Raw genomic sequence first — 27,500 nt, 5'->3', positions numbered from 1 at the left:
ACTTAGATAAGACTGTTATTGAGGATGAGGACTCAGACAGGAAGTTGGAAACACAACCCTGACTCACTTCCTGTATCTGGTCTCACTGTCCTGCTAACTAAACAGAAGTTTCACACACACACCTGTTTTAGCTAGTTATTATCTGCTGTACCGAATTGTCTTTACTGACAACTCTTTTCCAGGTGGTCAAGTTTTCAAGCAAAGAGATAGCCATACCACAGTCATCACAGATCTTTCCGCACACACAGCTAGGCTAACGCTACACTGTCCTATAATGGCTAGGCTAACGCTACACTGTCCTATAATGGCTAGGCTAACGCTACACTGTCCTGTAATGGCTTGGCTAACGCTACACTGTCCTGTAGTGGCTTGGCTAACGCTACACTGTCCTGTAGTGGCTAGGCTAATGCTACACTGTCCTGTAATGGCTAGGCTAACGCTACACTGTCCTGTAATGGCTTGGCTAACGCTACACTGTCCTGTAGTGGCTAGGCTAATGCTACACTGTCCTGTAATGGCTAGGCTAACGCTACACCCCAGGAGGGAGGTCCGACCCCTCCAGCGTCTTCAGGACCCACAGGGATCATGAGGGAGCTTTGGTGTCTAGACTGAAGAGATTCCACAAGTTCCAGCCAAACGAGAGATGGAGCAGAGAGAGGAGGAGAGGGAGAGAGAGAGAGAAAGAGAGAGAGAGGGGGGAGAGAGGAAGAGAGAGAGGAGGAGAGAGAGAGGGAGTGAGAGAGAGAGAGACGGAGCGAGAGAGAGAGAGGGGGGAGAGGGAGAGAGTAACAGTGTGAAAAAGTACAACTGGAGAGGGTCAGTCAGACAAACAAACAAACAGACAGGTATGTAGGCAGACAGGTGCAGTTCAGGCCACCAGGAAGAGGTGGTGAGGTCCCATCCTGTCTAACATGGAGGGGTCAGGGGTCAGTAGGATATTGGAGGGTGTAGCTAGCAGAGTCGGTGTGTCCAGGCATCACCCTCAACAAGCAGAAACATTCAGCGCCATCAGACACACAGGAACATGTCCCCTCCAGCCCAGCCGCTGATGTGTATCTACAGCCAAACCCTAACAACACTGGTCTCCTCCAGCACTGAGCTGGGGACACATTGCTTCATGAGTTAACACTCCCAGAATGCACCAGTCCCCCAGAATGCAACAGCAGGAAACTCCTCACACCAGGACCCAGTGCTGCTGTAGGGGTTGTGTGGGTCTAGAGCCTGCAGGAGTCCGCCCAGTCCTGGGTGGGCGAGCGGGTACAGAGCCATGTGGAAGCATGTCCTCTCTACAGTGCAGATACACTGGAGGGATGAACACGTCTCTGCTTGCCCTCCAACTCCCTTCTCCCCATTCTCCTGCCCTCCCTCTCTCCCTCTCTCCCTCTCTCTCTCTGTAGCATGAGAGCAAAACTAACTCACCACAGCCTCACTGGGCACAACATGAAAGTGCGTGAACTGTAAGATTTCCCTTCAGGCCCTACATGAGTCACACCCCCCACGCTCCTGACCTGTCCACCTTACAACACAGCGGGAGAGGAGTCACTGAACCACTGAGTCACTGAGCCACTGAGTCACTGAGCCACTGAGTCACTGAGCCACTGAGCCACTGAGCCGTGTCCAGATCGTCTCAGCACTTTTTCCCTTCCTGTCTGACTGCAGTCCACCTTCCTGGGGGATACGGTTTGGCTCCAGCCGTGTCCCACTCAGTGTGGACATCAGGTCTTTTATAGCATCTGAACATCTTAAGCATTTCATCATCCAGATGACGCTGTCACTCTGTTCAACAAAAAACACTCTGATATGTTTGTTGCTGTGGATAAAAGGGGTCTTTTCATCAGTGTGAGTATGGCGGCCAGGGGCTCTTACCGTGCACAGCGAAGACGTTGCAGTGGAGGGGGCCATGCCGCGAGGCGTCCCTCCGGCCGGCCTTGATGAAGGGCAGTGCCGGCAGGCTAGGCCTCCTCTGGTCTCCAGACACCTTCCCTGGCTGCTGCCCCATAGGAGCAGGGGGCCAGGGCAGCAGGGGCACTGGGCTGAGTCACCCAGGGGCAGGAGGGGGTCCAAGAGTGAGGTGTGGAGCCGAGGTATTGGGGTGAGTAGAAATGTGGGCCAGACAGAGAGTTAGTGGGGAGAGGGCTGGGGTGAGGTGAGGGGGGAGAGGGCTGGGGTGAGGTGAGGGGGGAGAGGGCTGGGGTGAGGTGAGGGGGGAGAGGGCTGGGGTGAGAGGGCTGGGGTGAGGGGGAGAGGGCTGGGGTGAGATGAGGGGGGAGAGGGCTGGGGTGAGATGAGGGGGGAGAGGGCTGGGGTGAGGTGAGGGGGGAGAGGGCTGGGGTGAGGTGAGGGGGGAGAGGGCTGGGGTGAGGGGGGAGGGCTGGGGTGAGGTGAGGGGGGAGAGGGCCGGGGTGAGGTGAGGGGGGAGAGGGCTGGGGTGAGGTGAGGGAAAGGAGTCAGCCCCGCTGCAGTCTTCCCTGGCTGGGCTGAAGAGACGTGAGAAACTCTGCAGATCCTTCTGTCGCTGGTAAGGGTTAGGGTTAGCCTGGTAAGCCTCTCGTTACCGTGCATCAATGGCACGTGTGCATTTCCAGAATCAGAAGAGAGCAGAAGAGAGCAGTCACATTAGACAGGAGGTTCTTCTGGAACTCAAGCCAGACGCCTGGCTGTGTCCAGGCTGCTCTGGGGAGAGTTACCAGCCAGTGCTGCACCGCTTGGACATGTTCAAGTCTTTAAACGTCGAGGTTCCACAATGGAGACTTCCACAACAACAACACCGACCAGCTCAAACATACATGACACCAAGTCTGACTAGTAAAATGTTGCTTTCATGAGAAGCCTTTCACTGAACTGGGTGCACTAGCCTGTAAGCTCAGTTTGTGACAGACCAGTGTTTCTGACATACTGACATTTAGAAGCAGGTGAATACTTCCTGAGATCTATACATGCCCCATTTCACATAGGTTCACAGTTTCGGTTAATTTATAATAGAAACCCACATGGGCATAGCTGTGGAATGAGGCACACAAGGTCTGAAAGAACAATGATTCTCAAACATGGTTTCTGGATGATAAATACAAAATATATATATCCTGAGTTCGTAAAGCTTACATTCAAGATGATATAGACAGGTAGTATTCACAAGTGGACATTGGGCTCACCTCTCAACACACCCAGAAACCCACTCACACTTTCCTGCATAACCTTTATCGGACTCTAGCATTCAACTGGGACACAAAATATGTCATGAAAATGTTGCCGGAATGCTAACGATGGAGCTAACTTCGCTAGCTTTAGCTTTCTAGTAGTTGAATCTTGAAATCTGGTGATATGCAGCGCTAGAGACCCTTCAAATCCACATCGGTACAGTCAACAGTTGTCTCCGGCTAGTTTGCTTAAAACAAAGTCTGCAATAGTCTCACCCCGGGTGCATGTTAACCATAACCAAGTCCATTTAATACACATAAAACGCTTTGGCACAATGTCCACCCAACTCAATATTTGGTCCTCTTTCAAACTTCCGTGTCCACTCTTCCAGTCTTGCCGAGTCTCTCGACCGTTCACCCGGACCCAGGCACTTGAGACACGGCGTAGACTCCTGCTTCCTCGGGACACCCAGGAGCTGTCAGGCCGTTAACTCACAAATCATTCAACACACTTACAGTTTCGCTCCGTTACCGTCCGCTCGAGCCGCGTACTTATTTAAAACTTGCTCGTGGAAGTATGAGACACAAACTTCGGTCGGATAGCCGTCGCCGAGGCCGCCATATTTCTGTACGCAAGGTGGGTTACTAAAATCTGGGGGTGGGGATACGTTTAACGTCAGAGCGTGCGTGCGTGGGCTAGTGCCTACACGGGACTCTCGAGCGTTTGGCTTGAAGGCCCCGGTTGTTCAGGCCTCTCCATTAAGTGAAGAGACATACCATCATGCAGATTCATATTCCAGGCAGCAACCATGTTGTCAAATACACAACCATTACATCAAATATATTTAACAAGTTTTACACGAGAGAAGAGCATAATGTGAATAGTATTTTTTATTACTCCAATGCAGTTAATGACTTGCAAGTATTTATTTCCCTCAAAACATTAGGGAGTTTTCAACCATTATCACCTCTTTAAAACATTTTACAAAACATGTACAAAAAAGGTAGACCTGCTTAAACAGCATAACAAAGGCCACTCCATCCTGAAACAGTCATCACATTTCCATACAGGTATAAGGGAAAGGTTTCCAGGTGTGTTGGATACATTTCCTGGTCAGTCATCAGACAAGTGCATCAACAGGTTATATGCAAGTTTCACGAAATGTCCTTGATACTCCTGGCCTCCTCAAGACAAGGTTTCGGTGCTCGAGTTTGGAGTTTGGGATCCAGACTAGACATCTGTAGTCTGTGGTCGAGTTGTGTTCCCTTCCTCCTCTTCCCTCTCTGCTTCCTGTCTCCTCCTCTTCCCTCTCTCCTTCCTTTACCTCTTCCTTCTCTCCTCCTGTCTCCTCTTCTTTCCTTCCGTTCCTTCCTCCCCTCTCTCCTCCTGTTCTCTTTTCCCTCTTTTCTCCTCCTGTTCCTTCTCTCCTTCCTTTCCTCCTGTCTCCTCTCTCTACTTCATGTCTCCACTATCTACTTCCTGCCTTCTCTATCTACTTCCTGCCTTCTCTATCCTTCCTGATCCACCAGTTTTTGACGCGTCACCATCACAATCTCCTCCATAACCTCCGGTTTCAAGATGTCCTTGATCTAGAGACAGGAAACAGGAAACCAAAACTCACATTAAGAAGACGAGCTCTGATGGTGGGTTATAGACATCCTGAAAGAGGATGGGGTCATATTTGGGGTCATTGGAGCATTTAGTGCAGATCTAGAGCTTAATGAATATGATAGCTGTTACCTGGTGAGGCATCGAGGACTCGTAGCAGTACAGCACACTGGTGTCATACAGGAGCACCATGTGAGCGCTCAGAGCCAGCAGGCAGTTCCTCAGCCTGGAGATCACCTCCCGGTCTGACAGAGACACAGGCTGAGGAGGACCAGGAGAGATGAATGATGTTTAAAACGTACACAAGACATAATACAGAAGCAGTTAAGACCTCTCACAATCAAACCTTCTGGAATCAGACCCCCACCCTCCTCCTCCTCACCTCCAGGCTGGTGTGGTACCCCCCCGCCTCCTCTGACTGCTGTCCTGGGGTGGGGTACAGCCACACAAAGCCGTTGTTCCCCAGGATAAGCGAGGCTCCGCAGGGGAGGTTGTGGAAGTGAGTCTTCTGCCTCTTGATCAGAGAGGGCGACAGCTGCACCAGAACCCCCTGGCCCAGCTGCACAGCACAAGGGAAACGTCCGTCTGACTACCAGCTAGGTGTAGATCAAGAGCTAGCAGGTTCAAATCCCTCCTGATATACAGTACGTCTACGTTACACCACATACAGGAAGGGTACACACTCCGTTACCTTTCCGTATTTCAGACTGCGTGTGTGGAGAGACAGTGCTCCGTCTGTGAACACTGACTGCACTTCAGCCTGACACACAGTCAAGGATGACAAGTTCTCACAAGTTCTTCAAAGTTGGTTGAACTGACAGCTGAAAACTGGATGGGCCTCACTGACACTTTCAACCACAGCAATAATGTAGACTGACTAAGAAAGTACAGCAGAACATCATGGATCAGAAGTGCAGAGTTCTAACAGGATTTCGGTGGTTGGTGCCAAGGAATAATGGGGAGTGGGTTTGTCCTTTGTACTACCCTCATACAGACAGCTCCTTGACTTTTAAAACGATGCACTTCTGATCAATGTTCCCTCTAAGCTGCGCGCCTGCGCGACCGTGCAGACCAGTTGAAGAACCCCGGCACTAGATTTTTCAGGCCGCGCACAAAATAAAATCTATTTCTTTTTATTTATTATTTTATAAACCAATGTTCAGTTGAACGGCCAAATGCGGAGAAGCCCACTTCAAACATTTAAATGTCACTCTAGACTACACGCAAGCTTTTAACAAAATGACGACCCTGGAGCTCTGCTCAAGCTTTGACTGGCAACGACAAACTGGAACGTGACCTTTACAGGCACCCCAAAAAATTGGCAGTTTTACATTTAAAAACAAATGGCTTGATGAACTGAGGTACTGAGTACTGAGGTACGCTCAGAGTACTGAGGTTTGCGCTCAGATAGATTTCTATTTGCACAGTGCGAAAAAAACGTCTGTTGTACTTCCTATACACTAGATCTGCAGGGTTAGTCACTACATTAATAACAGGGCTATAGTGTAGCTACAAGGATAACAGGGCTATCATGTAGCTACAAGGATAACAGGGCTATCATGTAGCTACAAGGATAACAGGGCTATCGTGTAGCTACAAGGATAACAGGGCTATCGTGTAGCTACAAGGATAACAGGGCTATCGTGTAGCTACAAGGATAACAGGGCTATCGTGTTGCTAGGATACACTGATGAGGTCTCCCTCCTGCAGATAGTCCCGCATGTTCAGTTCGTCCTCAGCCGACCTCCTCCTCTAAACACACAGGAAGGACAACATCAACATCTTCAAGAAGTTAGCTAAATGTTACACTAGTTCATCTGAACTTATGAGAAAATAACTTAGTCCACCCATGGTGGCATACATTTTACATTCACTACAACCTTAACTGGACCAATAGTCCCACAGCACAGACTACACTGAAGACATGACAGAGGGGTTGCACTGACCAGCTCTCCTCCAGGCAGGTTGACAGAAGATAGGAGCAGAACAGAGTCTAGCCTCGAGTTGGTTTCCACCTTCCATCTCTTCTGCTGCACCTGCGAAGACAAGACCCACATGCTTTCAGAAGTCATGTACTTTCCTTTTAATAATGCATTCATGTAGCTTTTAATAATGCATTAATGTAGCTTTTAATAATGCATTAATTCATTTAGCTTTCATTCAAAGCAATGCACAAGGAGGGGATTTGAATGTGTGACCTCTGGATCAGCAGTCTGGCTTTACCACTGAGCTACAGGTCCCCCACCGCACTCTTTCCCCTGCTCTCAGGCTTTCCCCTGCTAGTAACGGTGTGAAAGTTCGAGCCATACCTCGGTGATTCTGCCCACCACTACGTCTCCGACCTCTCCATTGAACCTGGAACCAAAGCAGTCCGTGAGAGGGACATTTGATGATCTATTAGCATCACGTTTCCAAACTCTGAAAGAGCTCCCAGCTTCAGGCCTCTCTGAAAACTCACCTTGTCTTAAGAGGACGCACACAGATTAGTTTGTTGACCCTTTCCACCTCTCCTGCTACAGAGGCTGTTAATTTTTCATCGTCCATGTACGTGCCATGTCCCCTACGGAAGAAAAAAATATCCGTTCAAACAATACTACGAGTAACGTCTAGACGTGAAAGCTATGCTAGCGAGTACACCTTAATATTTTAGTTAATGAGATGCTACCAGATCCAACTGTTTGCAATACTGTACTAGCTAGCTAGCTAGCTAGCTACGACACTTCCAGTCCTCGTCTCCACTGCTTGAGCACATAATTACCTCATAAATCCGGAATCTGAAGTAAGCACATCACCGGGAACTACAAGGTCTTTTCCATCCAAAACAGACGAAGAGATTGATAACGACACTTGTTTACGAATAGTTGGTAATCTCATGTCAACAGCCATGCTTTCTGATTCTCCCGGACTCCGTCGGCGCTTTTAAATGACGTCATTGAAGTCATTTTAAATCACTGTTCTACAAAACATTTCATTTAGATTACACAATTATAATGGCTTACTTCATTTGACATCCAACTAATATGTATACATGGCAACACACTTTGATACTGATTAGAAGTGAACACTGTCAGTCTACAAATTCGGTAAAGACGTTTGGTACGTTTGCCTGGTAACTAACGCCATCCTGTGGAATTTAAAATGAACTCGTCACCACCCAATATGCCAGACTTTAACTTGCCTGATGGGAGTTGTAGTTCAGCCAGGCTGGGAGCAGAGAGGATGATGGGAGTTGTAGTTCAGCCATGCCAGTCTGGACTTGTGTAGAACCTCATGGCTTACTGCAGCCTGGAGACTGAGTTATATTATGTTAATGTGACTGCTATATTTAAGTAGTGTGAGAGGGTGGCAATTTATTTGATCATGATTGGACATTTGAGTATTTTCATTTATTTAGAATATAAAGAAAGGACATTTATTTACATTCACATTTACATAAAGTTGACAAATTACAACGTTTTACAGGAATGTACAGAGATAAAGTGACTATTTAATTTTGTGGACTTCAGACAGCAGATTGAAGCCTGCTTGGCTTCCTCTGGTACTTCAGACAGCAGATTGAAGCCTGCTTGGCTTCATCTGGTACTTCAGACAGCAGATTGAAGCCTGCTTGGCTTCATCTGGTACTTCAGATTTCTCCTTTAGCGGTCGTCTTCTTGGTAGAGCTACAGGTGAACACCACCTGGAATGGTGCTGGTTGACATTTAAGTAGAATAACAGGACTAGACTCAATGTAATCCCCATGTCCTCCCACAATGTTGTGTGGTGTCAATGGGACAGGAATCCCATTAGAAATTCAGGAAAAAAATTGGAATAAGCAAGTATAGACATTGGTCCTACAAACTGTAATTTTCGGGTATTCATTCACACTCAGGTTGTATAAACAAGAGTAGATCTTCCTTTGGAACAGGGTGGTGACAATCACATACAACCATCATAAACATGATGCCACAGCTGGAAATAAGGCCACATCTAAAAAGTATTGGAGAACAAAGTGTTCAGGCCATTTATACACACAGGCTCATTTAACAGTCTATAAAATATCAGTCTAAACTTCCCTTTGTCATGAACCTGCTTGCCAGTGAAGACCATCTCACAATTGTGGTCAGGAGTTTATCCTGAGCGAACTAAAACAAAGCTCTGGTCTCCTGTTCCAGGCTGAACCAAACAAACTAGCAACCTCCAGAGCATGTCAAGCTAAAGTGCAACATTTTTCAAGTCTCTCCCTCCCGCTCTCCCTCCCTCCTCGTCCCTCCCTCCCCCTCAGAGCACCAGGGTGGGGATGTGGTGCACCAGCTGGTGCTGAGACAGGCCGGGTATCTGCGTGGGCACAGGAGGAGGAGGAGGAGGGGGGGGCTGGGAGGGGGTGTCCGAGCCGGCCGCGCCGGGACGATGCCGGGCGCTCTTCTGGTGCGCCCTCAGTCCGGCCAGCTGGGAGTAGGCGCTCTGGCACACGTGGCACTTGTACGGGCGCTCCCCGGTGTGCAGCCGGACGTGGTTGCGCAGCGTGGACGACTGGCTGAAGCGGCGGTTGCAGAAGCGGCAGACGAAGGGCTTGTCCAGCGTGTGGATGCGCATGTGCGAGCGCAGGTTGCTGCGAGAGTTAAAGCCACGGTGGCAGATCACGCAGCGCATTCGGCTGGCGGAGGAAGAGGAGGAGGAAGAGGAAGAGGAGGAGGGGGAGCAGGAGGAAGAGCCTTCGCAGGAGTGGGAATCTTCTGTGAGGAGAAGGAGAAGGGTGTGAGTTAAGGCGATCAGTGAACTTTCTGGTCGAATGCAACAGTCAGTGAGAAAACAATGTTTCACCACATTCAGATACAATACAGCCTGTAATTTCACAGATGTGAGACACTGAAAGCTCCTTGAGTAACGTAACACCCTCTCAGACTGAGGTTGTCATGCGAGCTGAGGGGAGGGTGCTGCAGCTTAGTCAGATAGTGATCTGGGCCAAGGTTTAGCCACAATGGCCACAGACATATTAAACAGGCCTGAGGAGGTAATGGCTGGCCTACTGACCTCATTGTCTGTTTAATGGCTCTGATAGTGATCAGTTAAAGACGCTCTTTCCCCCCTCTCTTAACCTCTGCCCTCTCCTCTACCCTCCCCCCTCCTTCCCCCCCTGGCCCCCTCCCTCCCTCCTGCCCCCCCCCCGGCCCCCTCCCTCCTGCCCCCCCCCTGGCCCCCTCCCTCCTCCAGTCTCTGGCCCCCTCCCTCCTGCCCCCCCCGGCCCCCTCCCTCCTGCCCCCCCCTGGCCCCCTCCCTCCTCCAGTCTCTGGCCCCCTCCCTCCTGCCCCCCCCTGGCCCCCTCCCTCCTCCAGTCTCTGGCCCCCTCCCTCCTCCAGTCTCTGGCCCCCTCCCTCCTGCCCCCCCCCCCTGGCCCCCTCCCTCCTCCAGTCTCTGGCCCCCTCCCTCCTGCCCCCCCCCGGCCCCCTCCCTCCTCCAGTCTCTGGCCCCCTCCCTCCTGCCCCCCCCCTGGCCCCCTCCCTCCTCCAGTCTCTGGCCCCCTCCCTCCTGCCCCCCCCCTGGCCCCCTCCCTCCTCCAGTCTCTGGCCCCCTCCCTCCTGCCCCCCCCTGGCCCCCTCCCTCCTCCAGTCTCTGGCCCCCTCCCTCCTCCAGTCTCTGGCCCCCTCCCTCCTGCCCCCCCCCCTGGCCCCCTCCCTCCTGCCCCCCCCCCTGGCCCCTCCCTCCTCCATCTCACCGTTCTTACTCTTCTTCTGCTGTTCCTCTTCCAGCCCAGGGACTCCTGGAATCCCCAGGAAGGTATTCTGGGAGTTTCCATACCACACCAGCAGCTCCTGGTCCGGGGGTATGGTCTGGAAGGGGGTCAAAGGTCAAGTAAGGAAGAGGACTAGCAGGTTGAGTGCTTGAGAGCTTTAGCTGTTCCGTGAACGCTGAAAATATTTCTAGCCAGCAGGTGATGCTGTAGAGCAGCACTTTTGGTTTGCTTCAATATTCTGCTGTCCTAACCTGAGAAATATTGTCAGGTTTTGGAGCATATTGTGTCTTTATATGATCTGCTAAGCAAGAGGCTACTCTCTTCCCATCTCAGCTGCTCTACACCTGGAGATCATCACCAGGTGGTCCTCACCTCCACAGCCTTGTAGAAGATGCTGCCTCCCAGCTGCATCACCTCCAGGTTCTGCTCCTGCTCGTTGCGAGCGCACTTGATGTATGTCATCCAGCTGCGCTGGTCCTCCTGGCTGGCGTCGATAAAGTAGCGCACCGAGCCGTCCTCGTTGAACACCTGCAGGACACCAGGGGTCAGGGTTATAGCACAGTTTAGGGTGGAGGTATATCATAGCGGTAGTGTATTTGCCTGCATATTAAGGTCACAGGTTCAAATCCTCCTCGGTCCATGGCAGGGGCGTAGCCACGTGTAGGCACAGGCCTACCCAATGTGTTCTAAGGCCTACCCAAAAATAAAAATATCTCTGAAAAGTTATGCACCGGGTGCACACCGCAAAGTAAATAAGAAAAAAAAAACTGAAAAGATGCCTATCCATATTTTTCTAGGCCTACCCAAAAATATTTTTCTACCTAAGCCCCTGGTCCATAGTTTAGGATTAAACAATCTGCTTAATTAGCATGTTATTGTTAGCACATTATGAATAATATAATTATATGAATGTGTGTTTAGTGCAACAACTTACACCCTCCTTGTAAAAGTGTGCAGTTAAGACAGCCATAAGCCTTTATTAACTAATAATATCTAGTAACTAGATAATGGGTGGGTCTCTAAATCTGAGCATTTTACAAAGTTTCCGGCTCAAATTTCCCGCTGGAAAAAACCGTCTGCTGAAAGAGCAGGTAGAGACCGTCTAAGATGGAGTGTTTACCTCCCACATCAGGTTGTTGTTTCTCAGCTGGTCCACGGTGTCCGGGGGCACCACACGCCCGCTGAACGGGCCCATCTCAGTCCCCGCCTTGATCCAGGTCTTGGAGAAGATGCCCAGGCCCTCACCGGGGACGGAGCTCTGGGCGATGATCACCTCGCTGGGGAGAACCAGGCTGGACAGCTTCTGCACCTCTGCAGACAAACGGGAGGAATGAGTCAGTCTGACGGAGGACTCCGGAAATACGCAATGAATACTGTGTCTCAAAGCCACATCTTTTTTAAACATTAAATAGTAAGACAATATATTTTTAAAATCTGACATAGCCCATTAAACACAATTATATAGTATATATTAGTCTATACACATTTGATGTATTTAAATTCAGTAACATCGTCGTGTTGCTCCCGGGGAGAGTTGGAACGTTTTGGAATTTCCCGGGAATTAGTCTGCATTTTGGTCACGAAATATTAAGCCAGATCTTATCCACCGTTTAATTCGATTAAATGAATGAATTGAAAGTTATTGTTGTAGAGAAAGCTCCTCGGAAAGCATTTTCATCCTCATTCAATTTATAAAAAAGAAAACTCTTGCGTTCCTTTAATGTCAGAATCAAAGAAAATTGTAGGCTATTGGAGGCAGCGAAAAGACGTCCCGAATAATGGTCTTCTACTGCACAGGGTCCAGCAATCTGTCATGCTTCAGATGTGATATTCATTAAACCTTACTGGAAAGAAACGGCTAATTCCAAATTCATTATCCTTTTAAGAACTTTGTAGCAATAAATTTTCGCTGAAAGAAACGAAGACTTGTTTAAAAGACCCAGGAATTTCTCAAACAAAAAAATGGAAAGGCGATTAGATGGTTGACATGCAATGAATGGCAATAGAATTACCCTTCACGGCGCATTATCTGAGGAACAGGAATCTTTTAAGGCGAGAGAATAAGAGGGGCTCGGAGCCCATAGCTGCCAGGGGAGGGGGGTAGGGCTGTCCGGAGATTGATGAATGCGGGATAAACCCCAGGACACCTCAAAGAAAGGGAACCTTTCTCTCCCCTCGGTTTAAGTGGAAACTTTCTCAGGTCAAGCACAAAGTTAACCAAATGAATTTAATACCGTACGTCTTTCAGTCAGCAGCGGTTACACGCCTAACAAGCTTCTAAATGCGAGGTCTCAAAGCACTAAACGGGTTAATGCGTTAAATGGGTGAAAATAAAAGGGGTAAAGAGGAAAAATATAGAGAACAGTAATGAGAAAGTCACAGAAACCTTGGGAAGAAATCTAGAACAGAGGAGGGAAAGTTTATTGGTTCATTCTGAACGGCAGCGTGTCGATCGAGCAGACCTCACCGAGGTTTTCAATGTTGAATGCGTTTGGACTAAAGCCCCATTTCACGGTTTTATGTCAATTATTGTCAACATTGCAAGTGGGAAATTGCCATGCTTAGAAGGTCTGGATAGAGTTAAAGAAATAAAAATATATATTTCAGGCTACGTGTTAGTAATATTCTATAATATATAAAACACACTTGACCCCAATATTTCATAAAACAGCTGTCATCTGAAATAAAAACATCTAAAAATAACCTATATTAAAATACAGATTACATCAAATAAAAACGATCAATAATGTATATTTTTGGCCTACAACCACATTGCTTCATCATGAACACATACACAGCAAACACACACTCAGTTTGATGGTTGAGTATCTGAATCCACAGGTAAATAAATGTGGCCTCCCAAACTCACCACCGGCGAAGGACTGCGCGAGGACCTCGGCGGTGAAGGCTGTCCGGGGGCTTGCGGCGCTCTGCCTCTCCTCCATCAGGTGGTCTCCCAGCACGTTCCTCCAGCGGCCGTACAGGAAGCTGTGTAGGATGTCTGAGGTGATGATATCTGACAAGGAGCGACTCTGACATTTAAATCCAGACTTCAGCACCACAGCGTCTGAAGGTAAGACCGAGCCCATGTTGGTGATGCGGCGGAGTGGTGATGTTGTTAGTCTGGTGAAGTGTTCAGGATACAGAGGGTGTGTAAGCTAGTCCTGCTCCCCTGACGGCTGGTGGAAAGTGTTCCACTGTCTCTCAGCGCGGCTGCTCTTTATAACAGTCTGGGCTGACCCCTGTCTAATTAGTTATTAATGACACTCCCCTTCTGGTGCGGACCTGTTTCTCGACAAGAAAAGAATCATCTATTAGCAGGTCCTGCCCCTTTCATAAAGAGAGAGCGAGAGTGCGTGTGTGCTAGAGTAAGAAGATGGAAAGAAACAGCAAGTGAGACAATTTGAAAGCAATTATTTCATGGTAGGCCGAGTAGCCAACTTTTTTTTACACAAAATATTATTAAATGAGAACTATTATACCAAAAACGATATAAGCTATTTAAAATAAACACTAAATGGTTTAGACGATAGCGTGAACTTGATCTAAACAAAAGCTCTCCAAACTAGAAAATGCTATTGATTTTCTTTAAATCGAAATCATATCCAAACCAGTATCTTTAGAAGGCTATAAGAAAAAATCTGATTTCACAATTCAGAAATCCAAATCGATTTAACATTTGGAAATATGAAATAGCCAAACTAAATAACGTCTAATTTTGAGACAAATATTTGAGCAAAGTAGGCTATGTCTATGTAACCAATAGAAACTGAAAAATCCAATTAAGATGAAGTATTAACCTGTTCGTTTTGGGCCTTCGATAAATATTTTTAATGTATATTATCAGAATGAGGTCATTGGGTCTGGGAGTTGCTTGAACATTTTTTTCTCAGGCATTTCCTATTCATGCGGATGGCAATATTAATTTTTTGTGTGAAGTTAGCGCGCGAATAGTAAGAATAGGAACAAGCTCACCGTCCTGCACATTGTTCCCGTGCGAAACATGCAAAACATGCAAAGCTGCTTTGACGTGGTTCACTTCTCTAGCTCTTGTTGAAGAAAGCGGTTTAATATTCATGGCAGCTCATGGCACCACAGTATATTGTGACAGCGTTTAGATGAGTATATACACCCCTTTCTTCTCTCTCGCCACAGTTCTCCGTTTCCTTCTCTTCTTCGGGTTTGATGGACTGGGGTAAATGTTCAGTTCTCCTCTCCAGCGGATAGGACATCTTTATTCCACCCGGGCTAGCGGGGCCTCTATTCAGTTGCTCTATAAGTAATGTCAAGGGGCTGAAAAGTGCTGCAAATCAATCTTTCATGGTGTTTTGAGGACAATTTGACATCCATGCACTCCCTATTCTCTCCCACAACTACAAGGGGATGGTCAGAAAATGCGGGCAAGTTGCGTTCTCTGCCGTATGCGGACTATGTGGCAGTCTGCTGGGAAAACGAGTAGGCCTGTATGGATCCCAAAAAGACGGTAGAGCGAGTCTGTCTTTGAACGCAGAGATAGTGAAAAGGAAAAGGTGAGTGACAGGGCACGAAAAAAGATTACCGGGAAACAGCTGCTTTTTATGAACGCGCGGCCCCTCCTACATGTGGTCCCATTCCCAGATGATTCCTCCGCGCGCTGAATAGGATCCGTTCTCAAAGATTGATTTACATTTATTGCATTTCAGCATTCATTGGTCTTAAGAGGCTTCAAATCCGAACTAAAAGGCGAGGCCAGTGGGGTGGGACTGCTCCTAATAAAGAGGACTTAAATGAATTGAAATGGGGTAACGCATGAATTTGATTTGCTTATTTATGCATTAACCTGGCATTATTAGAGGGTGCTAAAGACATGGGCATGTCAGGATCTGTTCAACTGTTCTATTGAAAAACTATTTAGACCATTATTTAAAGCTTATGAGTTACAATGGTGTGATTGACAGTCATTAAACACAATCAAGTTTTAAAAACGTCAATTGTGAAAAAGAGTTTGAAAAAGGTTATTAAAAAAAATTCTACCAGTTGTTAACATGTAAATGTCTGGCCTTTGGCTCATGTTTCATAAAAACGAAATATTCTTTTTAGGGGGATTAGGGTTAAATAAAACAGTTTCACGCTTTTCTAGAAAAAAAAAACACAAAAAGTATCATGAATATACTAGAGATACATTTCCTATAATGTTAAAATGTTTTATTACTATTATATTTAATAAAAAATATTTAAAAATAACATTATGAAGACCACTTACATTTCCAGAACATTAAATGGAATGTCAGAAGATATTTAGTTAATTGTTTCGATTATAATAAAACATACATTTAACATTTTGAGATTATAATTTACTGCAATTATATAAATAAAATAATCCTCTAATCCCCAGCACCTTATAAAGGAGGCAGCCGTCAGACTGGGGGCCGAGCAGAGACAACCAGAAAGAGACATTTTCCTGCAGCTCGAATCCCCAGAGCTGCCCGGCCAGATGATGTCTGAAGAGCATACCTGAGCGCAGCGACAGACTGGAGAACGGCCCCCTGGGGTCCTCCTGCCGGCGATTATAAAGAGATTAAGGTGTGGGCCCCCCGTGGTGGGGCCAGCCAGGGCTTATCTCCAGGAGAGGGGAGAGAGGTGCACCGGGGGTGGGCAGGGAGGGGGGAGAACACCTGCTTACAGAAACTGGAGCTCTTGTGAAGGGGAGGGGTCAAGGAACAGCAATGTGTGTGTGACGGTGTGTGTCTAGATTTCCCATCAGCAGCAAAGTGCTGAGATTTACTCTCAAATTTCAAAGCAAGTTCCACTGTTTAAAATGTAACACTGAAAAAGACAATACATACACACCCCCCCCCCAATCTGTCAAGGCCACTAGACACTGTCACAAAGACGTGCATGAAACAAAAACAAAGTTCAGCTACTTAAATCTGATTTTACATGTAGTCATTTAGCAGACGCGCTTATCTAAAGCGACTTACATTAAGTATAGTGCCTTGTCCAAGGACACAATGTCATTTGGCTCGGCTGGGAATCGAAGATTCTGATTACTAGCCCGATTCCCTAACCGCTCAGCCAACTTCAGGATTTGAAAACAGCTGCACAGAATCTATGAGCTTGCCGGTAGGGTCCTCTATGGGGCTGGACCCCCACAGAGAGTGGTAGCGGCCAACAGGCTGGGCTGGACTAGGGATGGGTCTGGGCTTGGGACAATTAGAGCCCGAGACAAAAGAGCAAAGCACTGAAGAGGGTGTATAAATATCAATGATCCTGACTACCTTTCAGTAGTTTCTGTTAAACAACAAATCTGGCAACATCACCCTTGCCAAGAGGATCCATGCTCTCAACTAGCCGATACAGCTTCCAAAACACAACCAATCAAGTCCCCCCCACACACACCAGCAGGACAAGAATATCAGTTCAGATGGGTTAGGGTCAGACGCTCTAAAGCACCTTCTGTAGCTCCTCCCTCATCAGCCTGGAACCCTGTTGAAGACCAATGAACGCTTGTGTTTTCATGCAGTATTTACAATCTAAACAGTTACCATGTCACCTACAGTGCTCGTGGGTGGGGTGGGGTGGGGGGGGGGGGTGAGATGAGCTGGAGGAAGGGAGCCATCATGTGTTCTCACCACAACCTAACCACAAGAGGGGCTTGGGGATCGTTTATTAGAGTTTGTGAACTGGCAAAGTAATGTGCTGTAGAAAATATATTTTCTGTTTATAAAACATGAAACATACAGTTGACTTCTAAATACTCTTTGCAACCTCAGTAAACGTTTCAGATGTGAAACCGAATAATCATAATGCCACACTTTCTAATGGAATTGTGACAAAAGAAAATCAATTCATAAATGGCAACAAAAATATATATTTCAACAGAACACAATAAAGGTAGTCTTTTGACGTTTTTAATACACGGTTACCTGTACACGAGGAAAAAAACACTAAAATTAAACATTTCAAAATTATAATATCCCTTTTCATTAAGCAATGAAGTTAATACTAGATTCATTTAACTAACCAATCATACATATTAGATCACACAAAGTAGAAAGAAAAATAATGAATTAAAAAGTTAGCTGGACTGTACACGTAACCCCAGTGTGTACGGTGGGGCGGTGGGGCGGTACCAAATAAGACAGGTTTGATCGTAATACTTAGAATATAAAAAACTACAATTAATTATTACACAGGTAGAATCCCGAGGCTTAGCAGTCTTGAATGATTCAGTTACAGAACATACATAAAACACATCTCATCGTTGTCCATAGCAAGATGCAACATCAAATTTCAAATGACACATTCACGATCTTTGAATATTTTCAGTATGAAAACAGAACCAAAAGCATGGGACAGTTTTACTCCATGAAAAAAAGAAAGAAAAAAAAGTCTTTGATTTAATTATATATATATATTTTTAAATAAAGTATTTAGTCAAGTATCTGAGCATACATACATAGTTTTACAAGATAGCAAAGGCAAATAACTCACAATATGCAACATCCCTAACCCCATCAGATCATTGTAATAAAAAAATTATCCATTACATTTTCAAATGCCTAAAAAAAATAAATCTAAGAACTACAAGTTATGTCAAAATATTAGAGAATCCATCTTTGTTTCAAAAATGAAATAAGATATTGCACCTTTTTTTAAACCAGAGTACAATAACATGACAATGGAAAACAGAATACAAAGCACAACAGGAATTAAATTAGGAATTGACTGCCATTTGCCAACACACCTTGTATTTTGTAACAAAATAATATTTTTTTCTGTAACAAAACATCACAGTTTCATCTCACTGAATTAAAATGCTTTATGTAAAAGGAAAGAAAGACATTTTTTACACATTCTTAAAACATCATGACAAAACAAAACAAAACGGTATTCAAGACTGCTAAGCCCATAATTACGATTTTATTGCAACAGAACTAGAAAAAATAGATTATATTGCGTTTGCTGAAATGTTACAACTCCGGGGTTCGTTTTGGCGGTTTAATTTGAATCAAAAAGTAAAATATAGAAAACAAAACAGCTCTCATATGTCCAAAAGGGATCCCGGAAATTGTCCATTCAAAATAATGGTGTACACAAGTATTTAGTAACAATTAAATGTTCCTGATTTAGAAATATTCTTTTTTTTTTTATTGTATAAGTCATTCTACAGCTAGTGTTTCTCACTAAGAAAAAAGTAAAAGTCTTCAAGGCGTTGCAAATCTAGAAACCTCTGTTACAAAAGGTTCGTTTTCCTCCCCAGTGATTCAAAACTCTTCAACTAAAGGTCCTCTCTAATTATCCTGCAAAACAAAGAGCTCAGGTCAGGAGACTGCACAGTCACACACAGCTCATAGCAGGCAGGCATTACAGCTCAGTTCAAGATCTGGTGGAGAGTGTGTGTGTGTGTGTGTGTGTGCGCTCGCACTAGGCAGGACAGCGTGTGTGCGAGGCAGGAGAGCGTGTGTGCGAGGCAGGAGAGCGTGTGTGCGAGGCAGGAGAGCGTGTGTGCGAGGCAGGAGAGCGTGTGTGCGAGGCAGGAGAGCGTGTGTGCAAGGCAGGAGAGCGTGTGTGCGAGGCAGGAGAGCGTGTGTGCGAGGCAGGAGAGCGTGTGTGCGAGGCAGGAGAGCGTGTGTGCGAGGAAGGAGAGCGTGTGTGCGAGGCAGGAGAGTGTCACCTGTAGTCCAGGGGCCTGTGTCTGCTGGGCTCCCTGGCCGTAGTACGCCCCCTGCTGCCGGTAGTACTCCACCCAGGCAGCGCTGTAGTCTGGGGGGGAGCTCTGCTGGGAGCCCGGCCCTGCCGCCTGGCCTGGGAAAACAGGAGACAAGTGGTGGAGGTGATGAGAGGGGGTGGTGGAGGTGATGAGAGGGGGTGGTGGAGGTGATGAGAGGGGGTGGTGGAGGTGATGACAGGGGGTGGTGGAGGTGATGACAGGGGGTGGTGGAGGTGATGACAGGGGGTGATGGAGGTGATGACAGGGGGTGGTGGAGGTGATGACAGGGGGTGGTGGAGGTGGTAGTGATAGTGGAGGTGGTAGTGATAGTGGAGGTGGTAGTGATAGTGGAGGTGGTAGTGATAGTGGAGGTGGTAGTGATAGTGGAGGTGGTAGTGATAGTGGAGGTGGTAGTGATAGTGGAGGTGGTAGTGATAGTGGAGGTGGTAGTGATAGTGGAGGTGGTAGTGATAGTGGAGGTGGTAGTGATAGTGGAGGTGGTAGTGATAGTGGAGGTGGTAGTGATAGTGGAGGTGGTAGTGATAGTGGAGGTGGTAGTGATAGTGGAGGTGGTAGTGATAGTGGAGGTGGTAGTGATAGTGGATGTGGTAGTGATAGTGGAGGTGGTAGTGATAGTGGAGGTGGTAGTGATAGTGGAGGTGGTAGTGATAGTGGAGGTGGTAGTGATAGTGGAGGTGGTAGTGATAGTGGAGGTGGTAGTGATAGTGGAGGTGGTAGTGATAGTGGAGGTGGTAGTGATAGTGGAGGTGGTAGTGATAGTGGAGGTGGTAGTGATAGTGGAGGTGGTAGTGATAGTGGAGGTGGTATTGGAGTCTTACTCTGTTTCTTGTAGTACTCCTCCCATGCCTTGCTGTAGTCTGGCCCACTGCTCTGGGTCTGGCTCTGCTGACCTGCACACACACACAGTCAAAAATGCTTCCATGCCTCCTCACTTCCATGCCACCCCCCTGAGAGGGTATACCTGTCCCCAGACTACCCCCCCCCCATCTTCCCCCAGTAGGGTTACCTGGGTCCTGCTGGGCCTGGGGTTGCCAGGTCTGATATGTGGTTCCCCATCCTCCAGTCATGAAAGTCTGGGGTCCGCTGCAGCCAGACAGAGTGATTCATGTTCAATTCTGTCCTCTTCACTACTTAAATACTTCAGTGTTTATATAGTTGATTAAAAAGGCTTAAAAGATGTCAGACAGCTTCCAGCATGTTCCTTGCATTTCCCAGAGCAGGTCTCAGACGGTCAGTAGGTGTGTGTGCTAGACAGGGTCAGTAGGTGTGTGCTAGACAGGGTCAGTAGGTGTGTGTTAGACAGGGTCAGTAGGTGTGTGTTAGACAGGGTCAGTAGGTGTGTGTTAGACAGGGTCAGTAGATGTGTGCGCTAGACAGGGTCAGTAGGTGTGTGTTAGACAGGGTCAGTAGGTGTGTGTTAGACAGGGTCAGTAGGTGTGTGTTAGACAGGGTCAGTAGGTGTGTGTTAGACAGGGTCAGTAGGTGTGTGTTAGACAGGGTCAGTAGGTGTGTGCGCTAGACAGGGTCAGTAGGTGTGTGCGCTAGACAGGGTCAGTAGGTGTGTGCGCTAGACAGGGTCAGTAGGTGTGTGCGCTAGACAGGGTCAGTAGGTGTGTGTGTTAGACAGGGTCAGTAGGTGTGTGTGTTAGACAGGGTCAGTAGGTGTGTGTTAGACAGGGTCAGTAGGTGTGTGTTAGACAGGCTCAGTAGGTGTGTGTTAGACAGGGTCAGTAGGTGTGTGTGTTAGACAGGGTCAGTAGGTGTGTGCGCTAGACAGGGTCAGTAGGTGTGTGTGTTAGACAGGGTCAGTAGGTGTGTGCTAGATAGGGTCAGTAGGTGTGTGTGTTAGACAGGGTCAGTAGGTGTGTGTGTTAGACAGGGTCAGTAGGTGTGTGTTAGACAGGGTCAGTAGGTGTGTGTGCTAGACAGGGTCAGTAGGTGTGTGCTAGACAGGGTCAGTAGGTGTGTGTGTTAGACAGGGTCAGTAGGTGTGTGTGCTAGACAGGGTCAGTAGGTGTGTGCTAGACAGGGTCAGTAGGTGTGTGTGTTAGACAGGGTCAGTAGGTGTGTGCGCTAGACAGGGTCAGTAGGTGTGTGTGTTAGACAGGGTCAGTAGGTGTGTGCTAGATAGGGTCAGTAGGTGTGTGTGTTAGACAGGGTCAGTAGGTGTGTGTGTTAGACAGGGTCAGTAGGTGTGTGTTAGACAGGGTCAGTAGATGTGTGTGTTAGACAGGGTCAGTAGGTGTGTGTGCTAGACAGGGTCAGTAGGTGTGTGTGCTAGACAGGGTCAGTAGGTGTGTGTGTTAGACAGGGTCAGTAGGTGTGTGCTAGACAGGGTCAGTAGGTGTGTGTGTTAGACAGGGTCAGTAGGTGTGTGTTAGACAGGGTCAGTAGGTGTGTGTGTTAGACAGGGTCAGTAGGTGTGTGTGCTAGACAGGGTCAGTAGGTGTGTGTGCTAGACAGGGTCAGTAGGTGTGTGTGTTAGACAGGGTCAGTAGGTGTGTGTGCTAGACAGGGTCAGTAGGTGTGTGCGCTAGACAGGGTCAGTAGGTGTGTGCGCTAGACAGGCTCAGTAGGTGTGTGTGCTAGACAGGGTCAGTAGGTGTGTGTTAGACAGGGTCAGTAGGTGTGTGTTAGACAGGGTCAGTAGGTGTGTGTTAGACAGGGTCAGTAGGTGTGTGCTACACAGGGTCAGTAGGTGTGTGTGTTAGACAGGGTCAGTAGGTGTGTGTTAGACAGGGTCAGTAGGTGTGTGCGCTAGACAGGCTCAGTAGGTGTGTGTGCTAGACAGGGTCAGTAGGTGTGTGTTAGACAGGGTCAGTAGATGTGTGTTAGACAGGGTCAGTAGGTGTGTGCTAGACAGGGTCAGTAGGTGTGTGTGCTAGACAGGGTCAGTAGATGTGTGTGTTAGACAGGGTCAGTAGATGTGTGTGTTAGACAGGGTCAGTAGGTGTGTGTGTTAGACAGGGTCAGTAGGTGTGTGCTAGACAGGGTCAGTAGATGTGTGTGTTAGACAGGGTCAGTAGGTGTGTGTGTTAGACAGGGTCAGTAGATGTGTGTGTTAGACAGGGTCAGTAGATGTGTGCGCTAGACAGGGTCAGTAGGTGTGTGTGCTAGACAGGGTCAGTAGATGTGTGTGTTAGACAGGGTCAGTAGATGTGTGTGTTAGACAGGGTCAGTAGATGTGTGTTAGACAGGGTCAGTAGGTGTGTGTGCTAGACAGGGTCAGTAGGTGTGTGTGCTAGACAGGGTCAGTAGATGTGTGTGTTAGACAGGGTCAGTAGATGTGTGTGTTAGACAGGGTCAGTAGATGTGTGTTAGACAGGGTCAGTAGGTGTGTGTGCTAGACAGGGTCAGTAGGTGTGTGTGCTAGACAGGGTCAGTAGATGTGTGTGTTAGACAGGGTCAGTAGATGTGTGTGTTAGACAGGGTCAGTAGGTGTGTGTGTTAGACAGGGTCAGTAGATGTGTGCGCTAGACAGGGTCAGTAGATGTGTGTGTTAGACAGGGTCAGTAGGTGTGTGCTAGACAGGGTCAGTAGGTGTGTGTGCTAGACAGGGTCAGTAGATGTGTGTGTTAGACAGGGTCAGTAGATGAGTGTGTTAGACAGGGTCAGTAGGTGTGTGTGTTAGACAGGGTCAGTAGGTGTGTGCTAGACAGGGTCAGTAGATGTGTGTGTTAGACAGGGTCAGTAGGTGTGTGTGTTAGACAGGGTCAGTAGATGTGTGTGTTAGACAGGGTCAGTAGATGTGTGCGCTAGACAGGGTCAGTAGGTGTGTGTGCTAGACAGGTTCAGTAGATGTGTGTGTTAGACAGGGTCAGTAGATGTGTGTGTTAGACAGGGTCAGTAGATGTGTGTTAGACAGGGTCAGTAGGTGTGTGTGCTAGACAGGGTCAGTAGGTGTGTGTGCTAGACAGGGTCAGTAGATGTGTGTGTTAGACAGGGTCAGTAGATGTGTGTGTTAGACAGGGTCAGTAGATGTGTGTTAGACAGGGTCAGTAGGTGTGTGTGCTAGACAGGGTCAGTAGGTGTGTGTGCTAGACAGGGTCAGTAGATGTGTGTGTTAGACAGGGTCAGTAGATGTGTGTGTTAGACAGGGTCAGTAGGTGTGTGTGTTAGACAGGGTCAGTAGATGTGTGCGCTAGACAGGGTCAGTAGATGTGTGCGCTAGACAGGCTCAGTAGGTGTGTGTGCTAGACAGGGTCAGTAGGTGTGTGCGCTAGACAGGGTCAGTAGATGTGTGCGCTAGACAGGCTCAGTAGGTGTGTGTGCTAGACAGGGTCAGTAGATGTGTGCGCTTGGTTTTGGTTTCTACTCACTTCTGATGAGGAGTAGCTGCCGCCTGGGAGAAGGGGTTCAGACCAAAACTACTGTTGCCTCCCATTCCTGACGCCTGGAGAGAAGAGGAGAGGGGGGAGGGAGAGACAGGGAGCGGAGAGGGGGGAGGGAGAGAGAGGATGGGGGAGAGAAAAGAGAGGGAGACCACACTTGTAGTTAAACGAGCCAACAGACCAGGTCAGGGAGCAGAGGATCCATGCTGGATCCTTCATGTTTAACCTGCTGACATCCTGCTGGACTGGGTCATCCTCACTTGCCCCCCCTCCACCCCCCACCAGCACCTCCCTCCAGCCCTCCACCCCCCACCAGCACATTGACATGTGCCCTCATGAATGTGTGGCCTGACAATAAAGGGTGGCTGGTGGAGGGACCACCTACCCCAATCTTCTCATCGATCAGCTGGCGAGCCAGCTCCATCTGCTGCGGAGTTCCCCGGACAGAGAACACCCTAACGCTGGGGTCTGTGCTGGGCGGAGGGTTCCTCTGCAGCTCCACGTGGGCACCGGACTGCTGGTTGATGTTCTTGATGGTCTCTCCACCTGGGGGTCAGGGAGAGTGAGAGTTGTGGTGATGTGTGACATTACAATATGCTGTGATGTCACATCCTGTCAGTGTTAGCGTAGCGCCATGTCCTCCTCCCCTCCCTGACCATCTCCAACATCAGCGCTCCCCAGAAGCAGCAACCCTGCTCCCTCTCCTCCCCTCCAAGACCCATGCTGCTGAGGCCAGGGGGAAGGAGGGGGTGATTATACCAGCAGGATGAAATAAAACATGTCTGGAGAAAAAGACTAAATCAAAGCGTATCCTCTTTCTGGGATATCGTTTTGTCTCCCTCTTTACCCTTTCACTCCAGGCAGCATGTTGTGCTCTGTGGAGAACGCTGGGAGGGAGGGAGGGGGAGGCACCAACCCGGCCCCCCTCCTCCCTCCCCCTCCCCCCTCCCCCCTCCCCCTCCTCTGGATCACAGCCTGGGGCTCTTCCCAACATCAATTACACGTCTGTCCGCTGGTGGCTGACACCAGGATGACCCAGGATGACCCCAGGATGACAACGCTCTCCCCGCCGCCATCAGACCTCACACGGGCCGCTGAGCCTTTGTCAAGCAAATGAACCTTCTGCTTAATGAAGCCATTATGAGGTGCTCTGGTCCACCAGCACAGAGAAATGAAGACCTGACTATTGACTTCATGGACTGAGGCCTTGGAGCAGGCCCATGAATGAGCCTGGTTTAGTGAGGGGGGGCAGAGTGAGGGGCTGGTGTGGGTTAGGACCAGCAGCAGAGCAGAAGACCACCATGCTCTCAGTGTTTCATCTCCACAGCAGGTTCCCCGATAGCTAGGACGTTCTTCCCCACGTTTGAACACAAGACTGTTAGCCAGCACACTATGCTATACTACACCCTTCAGGTTGGTACGTGTTTAGATGAAGACTTGTGACATGGATCAGTTCTGGAGAGTTGACATGCTGGGTGAGAGCCTCAACACAACAGGGGGCCGCATGGGTGAGAGAGTGTGTGAGGGTGAGAGAGTGTGTGATGGTGAGAGAGAGTGTGAGGGTGAGAGAGAGTGTGAGGGTGAGAGAGTGTGAGGGTGAGAGTGTGTGTGAGGGTGAGAGTGTGTGTGAGGGTGAGAGTGTGTGTGAGGGTGAGAGAGTGTGTGAGGGTGAGAGAGTGTGTGAGGGTGAGAGAGTGTGTGAGGGTGAGAGAGTGTGTGAGGGTGAGAGAGTGTGTGAGGGTGAGAGAGTGTGTGAGGGTGAGAGAGTGTGTGAGGGTGAGAGTGTGTGTGAGGGTGAGAGAGTGTGTGAGGGTGAGAGAGTGTGTGAGGGTGAGAGAGTGTGTGAGGGTGAGAGTGTGTGTGAGGGTGAGAGAGTGTGTGAGGGTGAGAGAGTGTGTGAGGGTGAGAGAGTGTGAGGGTGAGAGTGTGTGTGAGGGTGAGAGAGTGTGTGAGGGTGAGAGAGTGTGAGGGTGAGAGTGTGTGTGAGGGTGAGAGAGTGTGTGAGGGTGAGAGAGTGTGAGGGTGAGAGAGTGTGAGGGTGAGAGAGTGTGTGAGGGTGAGAGAGTGTGTGAGGGTGAGAGAGTGTGGGTGAGAGAGTGTGTGAGGGTGAGAGAGTGTGGGTGAGAGAGTGAGAGTGTGTGTGAGGGTGAGTGTGTGTGAGGGTGAGAGAGTGTGTGAGGGTGAGAGAGTGTGTGAGGGTGAGAGAGTGTGGGTGAGAGAGTGAGAGTGTGTGTGAGGGTGAGAGAGTGTGTGAGGGTGAGAGAGTGTGTGAGGGTGAGAGAGTGTGTGAGGGTGAGAGAGTGTGTCCTCAGTGCTGGGGCAGCAGGCTGGTCCTGGCATGGTAAAGATATTAATCACCGTCCTGTAAGACAGGCTGACACCCAGCCCAGCCCCGCCCCACCCAGGACACTTCATATGCTAATGCTGGGGGGGCGGGGCCGGGATATTAGTTTCCCCGCGCCCCACACGCACAAAAGGCACTTGACATTTCTATTGCTGTGTTTTCACCATAGGTAGTGGGGCCCTATCTGATCACGCCCCACCACACACACACACACACACACACACACACAGGCCTTCCAATGCAGTGGTCAATGACTTTTAAATAGCTGGCAATAGAGTGGGTATGAATAGCCAATAAGCTAATTCCTTTCATTCAACCAGCGTCTGCACTCTATCTGTGTGAATGCTGCTCATTAGCTGCCAGCCTGCCTTCTCATGATGGAGGGCCTCTATTATGCTGCCGCAACAATTAATGTCACATTACACACATTATCCCCGTCATTAAGCCTTTAAGAGGAGCCTGAATGCTGCTGGTGCTGTATGCATGAGGCTAGGGGGCGGGGGGGCAGGGCCACCTTGTGCTTCCCTCATCACTTTCTCCCCCCCCCCTCTCTCTGGGACAACCATGAGAAACAGCTCTGATGAAGAGGGCAGTAGAGCTGACCACCACCGGAACTAAATAAACATCTTGTTAGAACTCAGGCTAGACTGAACAGTAGTACATGCTAGCTGCTAGCTGAAACTGGTAACTTGGCTAAAGACAAATCAGAAGTATGTGTGTCTGTATAAGTCAGTCTGGGGGTCAGAGCTGTGTGAGGCAGTCTGGGATCAGAGAGCTGTGTGAGGCAGTCTGGGGGTCAGAGAGCTGTGTGAGGCAGTCTGGGGGTCAGAGAGCTGTGTGAGGCAGCCTGGGGGTCAGAGAGCTGTGTGAGGCAGTCTGGGGGTCAGAGAGCTGTGTGAGGCAGTCTGGGGGTCAGAGAGCTGTGTGAGGCAGTCTGGGGGTCAGAGAGCTGTGTGAGGCAGTCTGGGGGTCAGAGAGCTGTGTGAGGCAGTCTGGGGGTCAGAGAGCTGTGTGAGGCAGTCTGGGGGTCAGAGAGCTGTGTGAGGCAGTCTGGGGGTCAGAGAGCTGTGTGAGGCAGTCTGGGGGTCAGAGAGCTGTGTGAGGCAGTCTGGGGGTCAGAGAGCTGTGTGAGGCAGTCTGGGGGTCAGAGAGCTGTGTGAGGCAGTCTGGGGGTCAGAGAGCTGTGTGAGGCAGTCTGGGGGTCAGAGAGCTGTGTGAGGCAGTCTGGGGGTCAGAGAGCTGTGTGAGGCAGTCTGGGGGTCAGAGAGCTGTGTGAGGCAGTCTGGGGGTCAGAGAGCTGTGTGAGGCAGTCTGGGGGTCAGAGCTGTGTGAGGCAGTCTGGGATCAGAGAGCTGTGTGAGGCAGTCTGGGGGTCAGAGAGCTGTGTGAGGCAGTCTGGGGGTCAGAGAGCTGTGTGAGGCAGCCTGGGGGTCAGAGAGCTGTGTGAGGCAGTCTGGGGGTCAGAGAGCTGTGTGAGGCAGTCTGGGGGTCAGAGAGCTGTGTGAGGCAGTCTGGGGGTCAGAGAGCTGTGTGAGGCAGTCTGGGGGTCAGAGAGCTGTGTGAGGCAGTCTGGGGGTCAGAGAGCTGTGTGAGGCAGTCTGGGGGTCAGAGAGCTGTGTGAGGCAGTCTGGGGGTCAGAGAGCTGTGTGAGGC

General features: G+C 48.9%; 4 protein-coding genes across 4 annotated transcripts in view; all 4 read right to left on the bottom strand.

The window, feature by feature from the left end:
* Window positions 1-2,167, bottom strand: part of abl1 (abl oncogene 1, non-receptor tyrosine kinase) — a 19,557-nt gene extending 17,390 nt beyond the window's left edge. The window contains 1 exon segment of the mRNA XM_084694023.1: window positions 1,867-2,167. Coding sequence (XP_084550149.1) covers window positions 1,867-1,999 — 133 coding nt within the window. The 5' untranslated portion in view covers window positions 2,000-2,167.
* A 1,843-nt stretch (window positions 2,168-4,010) lies between these two features.
* exosc2 (exosome component 2) lies at window positions 4,011-7,748 on the bottom strand. Its single transcript, XM_084694179.1, has 9 exons — window positions 7,505-7,748; window positions 7,205-7,306; window positions 7,056-7,101; window positions 6,693-6,782; window positions 6,433-6,498; window positions 5,438-5,506; window positions 5,129-5,305; window positions 4,879-5,007; window positions 4,011-4,727 (listed from the first exon to the last, which is right to left on the bottom strand). Exons 1-9 carry the CDS (start codon window positions 7,630-7,632, stop codon window positions 4,647-4,649), a joined length of 888 nt encoding a protein of 295 aa, XP_084550305.1. The 5' UTR covers window positions 7,633-7,748; the 3' UTR covers window positions 4,011-4,646.
* Window positions 7,749-9,006: 1,258 nt separating this feature from the next.
* On the bottom strand, window positions 9,007-13,548 carry prdm12a (PR domain containing 12a). Its single transcript, XM_084693545.1, has 5 exons — window positions 13,329-13,548; window positions 11,580-11,770; window positions 10,832-10,987; window positions 10,442-10,556; window positions 9,007-9,461 (listed from the first exon to the last, which is right to left on the bottom strand). The coding sequence occupies exons 1-5, from the start codon at window positions 13,546-13,548 to the stop codon at window positions 9,007-9,009; spliced, it is 1,137 nt and encodes a 378-aa protein (XP_084549671.1).
* A 3,787-nt stretch (window positions 13,549-17,335) lies between these two features.
* The window catches only part of fubp3 (far upstream element (FUSE) binding protein 3), a 26,152-nt gene continuing 15,987 nt past the window's right edge, over window positions 17,336-27,500 (bottom strand). Inside the window, exons 13-18 of the mRNA XM_084693544.1 lie at window positions 23,889-24,049; window positions 23,492-23,565; window positions 20,179-20,255; window positions 19,991-20,062; window positions 19,116-19,246; window positions 17,336-18,741 (exon numbers count right to left, since the gene is read on the bottom strand). Of these exons, the coding sequence (XP_084549670.1) occupies window positions 18,733-18,741; window positions 19,116-19,246; window positions 19,991-20,062; window positions 20,179-20,255; window positions 23,492-23,565; window positions 23,889-24,049 (524 nt within the window). The 3' untranslated portion in view covers window positions 17,336-18,732. The remainder of the gene's footprint in view (window positions 18,742-19,115; window positions 19,247-19,990; window positions 20,063-20,178; window positions 20,256-23,491; window positions 23,566-23,888; window positions 24,050-27,500) is intronic.

This window comes from Hypomesus nipponensis, chromosome 27 (genome assembly GCF_054491055.1).
Source record: "Hypomesus nipponensis isolate SF chromosome 27, ASM5449105v1, whole genome shotgun sequence".
NCBI lineage: Eukaryota > Metazoa > Chordata > Actinopteri > Osmeriformes > Osmeridae > Hypomesus > Hypomesus nipponensis.
This window is presented reverse-complemented; position numbering and strand designations above follow the sequence as displayed.

What these genes read in the sequence shown, in the direction of transcription:
- exosc2 (XM_084694179.1), bottom strand. Translation starts at nt 7,632, where the DNA reads ATGGCTGTTGACATGAGATTACCAACTATTCGTAAACAAGTGTCGTTA. An exon ending in TCAGATTCCGGATTTATGAG is followed by an intron (nt 7,307 to 7,504) that starts GTAATTATGTGC and finishes TTTCTTCCGTAG; the next exon opens with GGGACATGGCACGTACATGG. An exon ending in GGTACCACACCAGCCTGGAG is followed by an intron (nt 5,008 to 5,128) that starts GTGAGGAGGAGG and finishes GGTCCTCCTCAG; the next exon opens with CCTGTGTCTCTGTCAGACCG.
- prdm12a (XM_084693545.1), bottom strand. Translation starts at nt 13,548, where the DNA reads ATGGGCTCGGTCTTACCTTCAGACGCTGTGGTGCTGAAGTCTGGATTT. An exon ending in ACAACAACCTGATGTGGGAG is followed by an intron (nt 10,988 to 11,579) that starts GTAAACACTCCA and finishes GGTGTCCTGCAG; the next exon opens with GTGTTCAACGAGGACGGCTC. An exon ending in TCTTCTACAAGGCTGTGGAG is followed by an intron (nt 10,557 to 10,831) that starts GTGAGGACCACC and finishes ACCCCCTTCCAG; the next exon opens with ACCATACCCCCGGACCAGGA.